Source organism: Dipteris shenzhenensis, chromosome 19, assembly GCF_047967505.1.
Source record: "Dipteris shenzhenensis isolate YYH24624 ecotype China chromosome 19, Dip_SZ_1.0, whole genome shotgun sequence".
Lineage (NCBI taxonomy): Eukaryota > Viridiplantae > Streptophyta > Polypodiopsida > Gleicheniales > Dipteridaceae > Dipteris > Dipteris shenzhenensis.
This window is the reverse complement of record NC_141614.1, coordinates 2,954,231-2,966,977: the sequence shown is the minus strand read 5'-3', so window position 1 is coordinate 2,966,977 and position 12,747 is coordinate 2,954,231. Positions and strand designations below refer to the sequence as shown.

General features: G+C 42.7%; 1 protein-coding gene across 2 annotated transcripts; it reads left to right on the top strand.

The window, feature by feature from the left end:
• Positions 1-9,336: 9,336 nt before the first annotated feature.
• On the top strand, positions 9,337-12,442 carry LOC147889934 (uncharacterized). 2 transcript variants are annotated; one of them, XM_087390848.1, is made up of 3 exons: positions 9,337-10,177; positions 10,263-10,403; positions 10,508-12,442. In XM_087390848.1, the coding sequence occupies exons 1-3, from the start codon at positions 9,857-9,859 to the stop codon at positions 12,314-12,316; spliced, it is 2,271 nt and encodes a 756-aa protein (XP_087246974.1). In that variant the 5' UTR covers positions 9,337-9,856; the 3' UTR covers positions 12,317-12,442. The 2 variants fall into 2 exon arrangements, with proteins under 2 accessions (XP_087246974.1, XP_087246973.1); XM_087390847.1 differs by having other exon boundaries at positions 10,505-12,442.
• Positions 12,443-12,747: the final 305 nt, after the last annotated feature.

Below are 12,747 nucleotides of genomic sequence, written 5' to 3'. Positions count from 1 at the left end.
CCAAGGTAATGACTTATCATGCCATGTGTCAAGCAAGGAGACAAAGGGAAGAGAATGCAAAGAGCTGCGCATCTCCGTCGGCGGGTGTGAGAGGTAGCTGAAGGAGCTCGTTGGCTTGGTTGCCTGGGAGCCGCTCGCTGGAGCGGGTTTGCTGGAGCAAGATGCGCTTCAACTTTAGAGCCCATGGAGTAGTTGTCTGTAGGGAAGAGCCATTTGGGTTGAGTCGCTTTGGTGTTGTGAAGTCATTAGAGGAGATGGAGGCTTTGATAGAGCCATGGGCATTGCTGGCGATGGCTTTCTGAAGTCGGACGTCAACTGGAGAGGTCAAGCAGACTTACACAGAGAGTCCGTCCCGTCGATGCTGGGATGATCCAGTCAAAGCCCATGGACTACTAGATGCGCTGCTGATAGAGCTCTTTGTAGAGGTCGGTGGAAGAAGCTTGCTAGCTACGTTGTAAGCTAGAGATAGCATTGCAAAGGCCAACTAAAGGACATCAGTCGTGCTTGAGGGCTGGCTCGTGAGCTCGTTGTTGGATATGGCATTAGCGTTGAGCTCCGTTGGCGTTGTTGAGAGTTGTGCGGGCAGTCATCACTATGGAGTAGCTGGTTTCTAGTTGGAGTCGATGGAGCTCCTTGCAATTATGTTGGTTTTTGTAATCGTCGTAGAAGCCTGGTCACTATTGGAGAGGCTGGCCGTAGGAGCTTAGCTGGTCGCTGCTGGAGAGGTTGGCCATAGGAGCTTACTTAAGGCATATGGAGTCTGGCCATCAAAGGAGTCATTGAGGCATGGTGGTCAGTGTGGCTAGATGAACCTTTGGAGTAGTTAGCCTATGGACTACTAAGGAGTAGCCGGTCTGCTGATGAAACACTTGTAGCGGGACGTCTAGGCGTATGGCGAAGTTGCTAAGTGCTTGTAGGAGACTTGGAGGAGCCAATGCTCAGTGGTGCTGCAAGGCTATTGGAGATGCTGCAAGGCACAAGGTCGTCTTCGCTCTACTGAAAGCCTCAGGTCATTGATGCGGTGGAGTTTGGAGCACTTGTCAACTGGAGCATTGGCTATTGGGAGCCAAGAGCTGTGGCATTGGAGTTGCTAGGCAAGGTATATCTCTCAAGGGTCTCTCGCTCAAGCTAGAATAGGAAGATCTCCCTATCTATCTCTCATCAGAACACTAGACACTTTCTCTCGCAAAAGAGTAAGGAGAATAGAGTCTCTGATAGTCTCAAGGATCTAAATTCCCTCTCAGAAAACATATCTCTCCTTCACAATAAATCTCAGAGGAAATCTCCCAATAGAAATCTCTCAAAGAAATGTATGGACGGAGATCTCTCAAGAACAACTCTCAATCTCAATGAAAATCTCTTGCATATGGATCGTAATGCTCAGTGGAAGGCAAGGGAGCTCTGACACCATGACAAAACATGCATACCTCAGTATCTATGGAGCGCTCTAAGGTGGATGGAACCTATGTGGAAACATGGTGAAGAGAGTGCTCATGACATGTACCTCAAGTCAATTAGGTTCCAAGATAGATTAGCTTGGACTCATAAACAGAATCTTGAGTGAACGTGAATTTCTCTTGCAATGTATATTCAACAATACATGATAGGCCTCTTATATAGAGAGTGCCCTTAGAATAGTCAACACATGTGGGATGCTCTAATCCACATCTCTTCTTGTGGATATCCGCAATCCACATCTTCACATCATGTAGTCCACATCCTAGGGTGGCTACTTTAATTCTTTCCATGGCACCATATCTCAACAGCATGCTAAGGCAAAAAGCTCAAAGATAGTAGAAGGGGAAAAAAATCTCAAAGGCAATGGGAGATGATATGCCAAAGTAGGTTGAGGAGCTTCATGTACATGTGGTGGATCCTCAACCCCCAATTGAGGACCCTCATCCCCCACCTAAGGACCCTGCACCAATTGAGGACCCTCATCCCCCTATTGAGGACCATGCACTAGATCCTCCACATGCGAATACTTAGCTTGGGGCCGATGTTACGTTGATGAAATTAGAAAAAAGAGAAAAAATTCAAAAATGTCAGAACAAGAAATAATAGTTTATGCATAAACAACTATCAATTACAAATTCAAAAAACCTTTTCAAGATACTGGTAGGATTCTAAGTCTAACAACCTCTTATTCAAAAAAATTCATGGACTAAAATGTGGTTTCCCTCCCAAACAGGGATGATTTTTTCACGTTAGTTTCGTTAATAAGCGAAAGTTTTATATGGCTTGTGAAAGTTTATATGCTCTCATAAAAATGTAAAAGCTGAGTATATTCGCCACAATTTGAAACTAAAATTAAAAAAAGAGCTAGGTTTAGCCTTTAAGATTATAAAATTATAAATAAATTCCATAAAATTTTGCCAAACTTTTATACAATAAATATATATATTTGGAAATTTCGCCAGCATATTAAATATAAATTTTAAAGATTTGGATAGATCTATAAAATTAAGCACCAAAAGAAGATTATGCAATCAAGTACAATCTAGTGTTAACATTTTATGCTTGGTAGAATGATAATAATGTGGAGGTTTTATTCGAACATGAAGCCATTCGATATTGCATCAACTGTAAATACAATGTACTATTGTCATCAATACATACAAGATAGTACAATTTAGTACTCAATCAACACCTTAACTAGGCCAATGCATGGCCTTATATCCAACCTATATTTGGCTAACTTATTGTTTCGAGGTTATAGTTTGTTGAGGTTATTGCTTGTTATAAGAATCATTTCTTTTACGTGAGAAAGTCATGTTTAGCATAGGTAAAATTTAGTTCGTATTGCTTAAAGTTTATACGGTGGATGCTCTTGATTTATGCATCTCAATAATTAATGATTAACTTCGATTTACTCTGGATTAATGGATTGCAGTTGTCTGAGATTTTTTATTCATCTCATGTGTAACTCTAGGGAGCCCAGAATTTTATATAATTATACATAAATAAACTTATGACTTCAAATGTATAAGTTTGAGTGCCATGCCCCATTGTAGTAAGGGATTTTTAAATTAATTTGTATAGTGTGTTTCTAGTGAACAGTGATTGATGGTAGGTACGTTAAGTGAAGTTAGCTTGACTTGGGCATCTCTTTAATTAATGAATGATTTTTGTTTATGTTTGTGAAATGGATTCAATCTTTTGCATTTTTTATAAAATTTTATTGTCATGATGTGAGCATTTGTCTAGGTTTGCCAGCTATTGATTATATGTCTTTAAATCTAATCCCTTTTTAAATCTATGGGGTAATTAAAGAATTGATGCTCGCATTCTTTCCTAATTCCTCTAGTTCGGTGAGGATTTGCTCATCTCATTAACACAAGACCTTATGAAGTCAACTTACTCGATGAGGTCCTGATTCTACATGGCTTCCATGATGGTATGATCCTTCGTTCATCACCCCTGAGCTCATGGTCGTCTTCTTCTAGGTGGTCCTTCTTATTGGTCAGTGTGCTTTGTTATGTTTTAAGTGGTTTCCTTGACTTTCCTCTCAAGTGGTCCCTTTGTTTTGGAGTCTAGTATCCTCTCCTTTGAACCGAGTGATGGATTGAGACTCGATGGGTTTGCATGGCAAGTTTATGCCTTTTAGTGTTCATTCCAGTAGTCTCCTTTCTTTCATGAGGTTGATCTTTCTTGCTTCTATTTGTATTCTTGAGTGTAATCTTTCTCTCTACTACTTTTATTTAATTCTTTAATCGATTTTCTATCTTTTTGTCTTTCTTTATTTTAAATTTGTGGTTATATATATATATATATATATAAATTTTATTTTTTATTTAATTATATAGCTATATTCGGTTTTACCTAGAAGTATGGTAAGACAGACTAAAACAAAATGTATAGATTGATTCTATTTTTTATCGCTCGATTATACATTGTATTGGATTGTTGGTGAAAATATTTGAATTAATACCTTTTCCATTAGTATTTTCGTTTTTATATGCTTGGCATGATAAATATTGACTAACATGAAGTTTTTCGTCCCATATCATAAATATGCATATATATATATATATATACATTTATGTGTGTGTGTGTGTGTGAAATTATATATTATATATTAATTTATAAAGTGTTTTAACTTACTCTTGAGTTTCCAGGAATGTGGTGCTAGAAGGTGTTTTCTTAGCTTTACATAGATATATATATGTATATATATATATTTAGAGAGAGAGAGAGAGAGAGAGAGAGAGAGAGAGAGAGAGAGAGAGAGAGAGATGGATATGTAGGTAAGTATGGCAATTATGTTATGTCTAGTTAAGTCAATGGAATGACAATTCATCTGACTATTCTCCATTTGCAAGTTAATGCTCTGCATACTAGCCGCCTCCTTTCATTCATGATCGTGATTGTGGATAGCTCTGGAGACGTGTTTGGTTCCAGGGTCGTGCCATCCTATGTAGATGACTGTGGTGAGGTATTCCTTCTCAAGGTGTTGCACTGATCAGTTCTTTAGAAAGGTGGGATTTTATACTAGGGGGGGCACCATTGTTTGTGCTCCCATGGACGTTTCTTGCATGCTGACTTGACTATGTTTTTCTATGTAGTTGAAGCATCCAACACAGAGGTTGATAGCTCACCACCTGCACCTACAAAGGATGCCACAGTTGAGGAGTCCTTTTGAGATGACTCAAGCACTGCTATTCCAAGAAAGATGACTATAGGCTTTCGGGTGGCAGACGTGAAGTCCAAGAGGTGCTTAAGAATTTGACAGGAGCTTTCGGGAACTAGGTTGCAGATAGAGGTGCAAGGTTCGTTAAAGCAGAGGCTTCCAAGGGCAAGAGAGAGCATGAACGGCTAGATTCGGTGGAGAAGATAGAGCATGAGCGCTTGGAGTCAATGGAGAAAGTAGCTTGGGAGAGCACCCTTGCTCTATGCGGCTCACTCAACTCTATTGCAGAGTCTCTTGCTACACTTAGGAAATAGGGAGTAGAAATTGGTCTTGCAAACGCTTTTGTTCTTGGGTTGTTTCAGTTCATGTAGCAGACAATGGTTTCACAATTGCTACGTTTGCAATGCATATGTTTCATACTTCGTATGCTTTTCTATTACTACATAAACAATTCGAGTCATTTACAATTCGTATGTTTTGCAATTGAAATAATCGTTTTATTCTTGTATGCTTTTTAATTCAAATTCTTTCCAATTCAATTTCTTTCCAATTTCTTTTCAATCTGGTAGCATACATGAATTGAAAGAGTAGACTCATATGAAGAAAAAAAGTTCATGCTTAGTACAAACAAAAGAGAAGACTTCGAACATTTATTTTGTGGTGCAAATAGCACATCCATGACTAAGTACATACTTCTCTCACTCAAGGAGACGGTAGTTTAGTAGTGCATTGCGTGTTCTTTCTCCTCTCTCGAAGGCATCAGCCTCATTATTTAGTTGGATGTTAAGGTTTGGCACAAAGTTCTCAGGAATTTCCACTTCAAAGTCAAGACATATGTTGTGTAGGATGCAACAAGCTACAACTACCTTAGGTAGGAAATTAACATGCGACCTACGCACAGGATTCTGTAGGAAGGGCCAGGTGGTTTTCAACACCCTTTCAACCACAATCCTAGTGGAGGAGTGGATGAAATTGAAGTCCTTCAACCTTTGATTTTCTCGAGCTGATAAGGGGATGACACCAAGGCAAGGAGATGTAACCGCCATCCGCAACAATGTATTCTCGTACCTCCGTATTTCCATGGATGAATATAGGCCCATTCAAAATTAGACCTCTTTCAACTAAATGGTATAGAGTCGAGTTCCTCAGTAGCCTCAAGTCATTCATGGAACCCACCCATCCAGTGAGGATGTCCAAGAAGCACATTTTAGAATCCACCACAGCCTAAAGGGACATGGAATATCTTTGATTTTGGTCCCTCTAGGCCATGTGCCATTCCCTCGGAGGCAGTTTGATCTTGATGTGTGTGTTGTCAATAGCACCACAACCATTGGGGCAACCTCAAAGTGCTTCAGATCCCTGTTTCAACTCTTGCATGCCTGCTTTTGTTGAAGGCCAACATATGAAGTCCCTCATACGCTTGTTCAAGGCCTTTACAAATTGTCGCACAACTCGGCCAACTTAGGACTTCCCAATTCCATAATGTTCAGATAAATCCATGAGCTTCATCCCAGATCCGAGATGGTGCAATGCAATGGCAACCTTCTTTGATTCTGTGAGGACTCTAGTGGGAATTATTTGCAAAGATAGAGGAATTACTTTTTGAGAAAGATTGTCCCACAACGGCTCACAATGGTAAAGTTTTGGGGGTAGCCGCACCGTTGCCTCGAAACGCACATCATCTTCATTGATGTAATGGAAAAATTTTCGCCACAAGTGAAGAGACCTAGGCTTCACATACCACAGGCCAACTGCATTCCTCCTGTGAATGTTGTCGATTCTCAGAAACTCATCCACTAGTGTATCGGTTGCATGGACTAGGAGTGCTTGCAGCTACTGCAGCTCCAAATCTCTCTCCTCTGACTTCTTACATGCTATGTTACATATTTAAAAGGTGACCCTATGCAATCAATTGAATTTATTTAATTAAGGCAATGGTCTTGGGTGTATGAAAGTCGTGAGTTAGGTTGAATCACCTTGTGGAAGTAGTGATTTTCTCCTGAGAAGATGCTCCATGAAATTTCGAGTCTAGTTGCATACATGATAAATGTGTTTTTTCATAGAACTCAAGCAGTGTTCATGTCTTGTCATACTTGTCATAGGGTATCTATGCAAAATTTCAATGCTACGCTAAAAAAGAGAGGGCATTCAATATCAAATGAGTTTTTAATATGCCAAAGCTAGGAAAGTTGGTTCTCAAGCACAAAACAAAGTCCTCCTCTCATTTTGAGATTTACAATTGAAAGCAAGTAACAATGCATTGATTACATTCATGTAATGTAGTGAAGATTGTGTGCAACAAAATCGTTAAAGGTGGTTGATGCATATTTTTGGGCACAAATTCTTGATACATGCATCATGGGGACTTGAATTTTACACTCCAAATCAAGTGATAGCACAATTGTTACTTCATGTATTGTAGTGAAGATTGTGTGTAATAAAAATTTGATGGATATTTTTGGGCACAGATTGAGTGTTTATTAGAGTATCAACACATCATGCATTGGAGATAATGTAAAAGGGATGAATCTATTTAGTTTTCCTTAATGTCTATAAAAAATGTGGAATGACTTAAACCCTCACCATGAACATTTTACAAGGTAGGGATCTTGTGTAGGCCTTTTTGGCTTGCCAGTGGGGGGGGGGGAAGGTCATAGTAATGGTTTGAGATTCCAAAAGGGAAAGATTTCCCAATTTTATGTCATGTGTTGAGTGTATAGCTATGCATGGGAAGGTTTCAGCCATGGTTGATTTTTTCATGTTAGTTTTGTTAAGAAGCGAAACTTTTATATTAGTTTCGAAAGTTTGTATGCCCTAATAAAAACAAATATTTGAAACATTCACCAAGATTTGAAACTTTTATTCAACAAAATATAAAGTCTCGCAAAGATTTACATGTTTCACTTTCAAATTCAAAAATATATATTCTATTAATATTGTGAAACTAAAAAAACCAGCTCTATAAACTTTCACCAGGATTTGATATTAATATATTAGTGTTTTTATCGAAAAAACATCCATGGATCATCACCCCCTCATCATCATTCACTTTCAACATTTGTTATTGTTTATGACTGGTGATAAATTTCTGCTCTTGGTGCTCTAGAGCTCAGCAGCTCTGCCAATAGAGGAAATCAATCCGCAATAGGAATCCTTTGTAGGAGGTGGTGCTATGCGCTCGTGCCTTTTGACATTCAGTAGTTTGAAGGTGTCCATATTGAGCTTGGATGAGGATTGAGGAGTGCAGCGAAGGTCAAGGCGTAATGCACTCTCTGTACGGCCTGGTTTGATGCACTAGTAATGCCCAGAACTGCTTCCAAACAGGATGAATCACATGTGAATACTGCAAGAGAGGAAAGAAAGAAAACACTGAGGCTTTTTTGATTGCACTTGGGAGTCGGTGATGTTGATACGATCGGAGTGAATTCTTGAGAAGAATCCATCGTTGCAACATTGGACATGCAACATTCCGTACAATTCAACACAAATCGATGGATCATTCCCATTTCTGAGACTGAATTCCAATGTGCCAATATTGCAATCCAAATTGCTGGATCATTTCAAATTTTCAGATTGAATTCCAATGTGCCAATCAATACAAATAGATTTATTTGACGATGGAGGTGGATCATTCTGGGGAGGCCTTATGAATGTAGTTCATGTTGTTATAGTGATAAAAGTTTTGGGCACATGGTGGATGTATTCAAAAGTGCAAACATGGCAGCCTAAGAGAATAGTTGGTAAGACACTATGTGAACAACTTGGATGGACAACAAGGTGCAAATTTCACTAGGCGTGCCAAAGGAGATGTAACAACAATCCTTAAATCCCCTCTCATGTTACCCTCCTCTCATAGCATTCATTTAAGGCCCTTCCATAATTCCCATAATAAGAGAACCCAAAACAAACGTTATGGCTTTGCCTTTGCCATGCCAAAAAGCTAGATTGAGAGAAGAGAGTGCAGGACACTATTGAGAATGCATAAATGGCCTAGGTGCAAGAGTGTGAGGGCCAAAGAGTGCGAGTTTGGTGCGTAGTTGGTACTCTGCTTATTTCGCCATCAAATGTGCGGGCAATAGAGCTCTGTGTGGACTATTGTGGGGGCTCAGAGTTTGTACCTACCGCTGTGCAGCCTTACTTGGCATTTAGAGATTGGTTGCAGAGTTGATTGCAAAGGAAGGTGATTGGCTCATGCCAAAATCGCGGCCTAAAAAGTTAGCCACAAGCCAAACATTTTCGAGAGCGCCCTAAAAGTTCGCACCATGCTCCTTTAAGACGTAGCAAAATTAGGTCATTTCATTTAATAATATGTTGGAACGAGCAGAAAGGGACATACCGAAGTACATGCTTGGGAAAAGGTGAGAGGTGTGACACGTGTGGAAGGTGAAAGGGATGAGGTGCACGTCTTGGGCTAGTGCGGGAGAACTTTAGAGGGAAAGTCAAGGAAGGGGTTGGGGAAGGTGCCCATTGTGTGATTAGTGGGATCTAGATACAAGCGGAGAAAGGTCTAGGCCCTAGGGAATGGGTGGGGGACACGTGGCATGGCGAGCAGGGGCCACCTGGAAGACGTAATGCTGTTCGATTTAAGAGGGGGGGAAATCAATGGGGAAAGGGGTGAGGTGGAAATGACGTGGCATCGGCAGGAGCGGCTACGGCTATGGCTATGGCGAGGGCTATGGCTTGCAAGACAGCCATTGCGCCCTGGCTATGGCGGATTCCCTCCGCCTTAAACAGGCCCTTCCCTCGCTAGCTCTGCATTCCCACCGCTCCACCCTCTGCAGCTCCCTCCTCAGTAGCCCCTTCTACTACTTTCATCGCGACGGGCCGAAGCGGGTGCAGAGGTGCGGGACGGAGTCAGCCATCGGCAGCCGGGGTGGGTGCCATAGGCAGCGAGCAGGACGCTGGTGCTGTTCCTTTTCTACGCTGGCCCTGAGATTCTCTTGCCCTTCTGCCATGCCTCGCACACTTGCACAGTCTCGGCACTGCCGGAAATCTGATACGCCGAGGTCGAAGAAAGCAGCAGACGCATCAGAAGCGGCACGAGCAGCCCAATCTGCCCCGCCGAGGTCCTAGAAGAAGCTGCAGCTGCAGCACGGTTAGCCTTAAGGAAGAGAAGATTGCGCACGGAGCGATGGCGGAACTTCAAGCGAGAATAGAGACGAGAACGTATTTTTTCAGCTTCGTACGCCATCACCACTCCTGCTAGCTTGCCTCTGCTCCTTTACGATGTTCGAGAGCCCCTTGTATAACGCCATGTCAACGCAACACCTTCAAAGCCAACCCGATGGACCTACAGGCAGCAGACGCATCACCGTCTCGGCTCGCAAGCTCGCTGCCACTCTCTGGGAATTGCAAGAAATCCCTCTCTCCGCCAGAGGTTCAGCTGCTCATAAGATTAAGGAGATCCAACTGCAGCAGCAACAGCAGCAACCGCCCTCAGAGCTTCTTCGGACTCCCTGTGGTAGACGGAATCTTGTTCAATTGGCACACGCAGCATCGCCCGCTTTTAGCCAAAGGTCGATCAGACGCTCTTCGGTCCAGTATAAGGTACGTACCACTTCGTAGGCACTTTGTTCCGCGGCAAGGATAACCATCGAATAATTTTTAACATGTATTAGCGGAGGTATCTCAGTTAGGAGACAGCGCCAGAAGGAATCTACCATCCACCGTTCAAGTTACTTCTGCGCAATCGCAAGCTCCAAGATTAGCGGTTGGACGTACAGGGGCCAGGCCACTGCTGTATTCTCACGATCGCAACGGTGATCTTCGTGAGGTATTGCGGATGACGGATTTGCAATTTTGCACGCTCTAACTTTGTGAATTGCACATGTGAGACTTTGTTTCTGAGGTTATGATATTTCTCCCGTGGAAAAGCAGGCTGATGCTGAGGACAGCACCCTTACGCCTTCAAACTCAAATCTTGATGCGAAGGCAGCTCCAAGGGATGCTGGCAATGGCCAGACGACTTCAAGCGAGCTGCTAAAGGTGCTGAATCGAGTATGGACCTTAGAAGAGCAGCATAATTCTAGTATGTCAACCATTTCTGGACTACGTGCTGACTTAGAAAGAACTCGTACTAGAGTGCTAGAGCTAACGAATGAGCAGAAGTCACACCGCAAAGCTATGGAAAACGTAAACAAAAAACTTGCCGATGAGAAACTCATGTGGCTGGAACGAGAGCAGGAAGCAATTAGGGTAGCAACCCAACACCTCAAGGAGGAACTTGAAGATGAGAGGAAGGCGAAGCGAAAACTCGATCTTCTTCACAAGAAAGTAGCAAAAGAACTGATTGACACCAAAAAGTCTCTAGGGAAGGCTTTGCAGGGCCTTGAAAGAGAGCAGAAAGCACGCGAATTGATGGAAGATGTTTGTGACGAGCTAGCGAGAGAGATAGGAGAAGACAAAGCTCAAGTCGAGGAGCTAAAGCGTGAGTCTGCAAAAGTGAGGGAGGAGGTAGAGGAGGAGCGGAAGATGCTTCAGGTGGCTGAGGTATGGAGAGAAGAGAGGGTTCAAATGAAGCTGGCAGAAGCGAGATTGGAGCTTGAAGAGAAGAACACTGCTTTGGATAATGTACGAAGTGAACTTGAGGCATTCCTCAAAGCTAAGAGAGCCTGGGATGCTCAGGATGAAGGAAGTTGCTCTGGGGTGGCGCAAGACTCAGATGTTTGCAGAAGTGCAGTTGATCTGAAACATCTCGACGAAGGCAGACCCACAGCTCTTCATCCAGCTGGCTTGGAGGATTCTAATGAAGTTGGCCTTGAACTTCAAGGCTCTGCTGGTTCTGCAGATGTTAGTGAGCTTCAAGTTACTCCTCAGCCAAGTCACGAACTTGATGATGAAAGCTCGGTTGATGATGATGACAACTCGGTTGATGATGATGATCTTCATTCAATTGAGTTAAATAAGGAATCTTTCTTGGCCAGTACTGAAGGCCCGCAATGGGGCTACCCTCAACTTCCTCAAGTCACCCAGCAAGAACCGGAAAATACTAGCAGGCGGTCTATTGATAGGGGAAGCTCACCTCTTGAAAGAGGTAGTATGGAGAACCCAGGGCAAGCAGGTAGACTCGGACTAGAAAGAACAAGAAGCAGTCAACTTGAATCCATGATGGCTGATGGAGAGAACAGAGAGAGAAATGGGAAGTGGGATTACCAGCCTGATTCCCAGTGGATAGACAGAAGCATCGAGAGAAGTGAACTCAGAGAATGGAACGGGGACTCCGTAGAGTTGAGGGAGGGGCTTCATAGTCCATGGCAAAGTGAGAGTGAGGTGTCTCAAGGCAATGCCATTCTGGGCACAAGGGCAAAGGGAAGAACGCTGCATGGTCACAGTGACAGTTTTTCTGAAACTGGTAGCACTCAAGTCGAGAGTGCTTACGCAAATCATGAAGCAGGTGCAAATTCTGAAGTGTATGGAAATGGTGCAGTGTGGAGCCTTCAGAGTTTAGGGAGCTCAAGGGAACTGAAAGGGGCTTCTATTGTGCAGCAATCTGCGAACTTCAATTCCAGTCCAACTCGTCAATGGGCCCATTATTGGCCTTCCCCAGACCTTGGAAGCTCCCGCCCTTTAAAGGCTGCTTCAAATGACATCCCAAGTGTCAGTAGGGACAACGGCTCCAAGGCAAAGCTTTTGGAAGCAAAGCTAGAGGGCCAGCAAGCTTGGTTGCGGACTGGCAAGGGTTTGTAGTTCAAGTTAGATCTCAGACACGATGGACTAGGCGATTCGGGATACACTTTTCCTTCATCCATAATGTTGAACTTTAGTCGGGACAACTGGAGGGGGACAGACCCCTAAATGCAGTTCTTTTTTTCATGGGGCAGTTTTCCTCTCCTGCTATTAATTGGCAGTGGCTTTTCTTATAAGCTTTGGCCAGCTGATCTCTTGATCTTCAAGCTTCACCACCAAAAATTGTTTGTCGGACGTTTCACTAGTTTGAAGTACCCGTCTCCCTTCCATCCAGCTGACCAGTCCGAAAGCATTCTTTTTTTTTTGTAATCTGAGATTCTCTCTTAGTTTGTTATGAGGCATCTTTTCAAAAAAGGGGGCTGAATGCATACTTATATTTCCAGGCGTAATATGTTACACATAGAAAAGGGGCCCTTACGTATACATTTTTT

Coding starts and splice junctions, on each gene's coding strand:
- LOC147889934 (XM_087390847.1), top strand. CDS start 9,857: ATGTTCGAGAGCCCCTTGTATAACGCCATGTCAACGCAACACCTTCAA. Junction 10,178..10,262: donor GCTCTTCGGTCCAGTATAAG/GTACGTACCACT, acceptor GAGGTATCTCAG/TTAGGAGACAGCGCCAGAAG. Junction 10,404..10,504: donor GCAACGGTGATCTTCGTGAG/GTATTGCGGATG, acceptor CCCGTGGAAAAG/CAGGCTGATGCTGAGGACAG.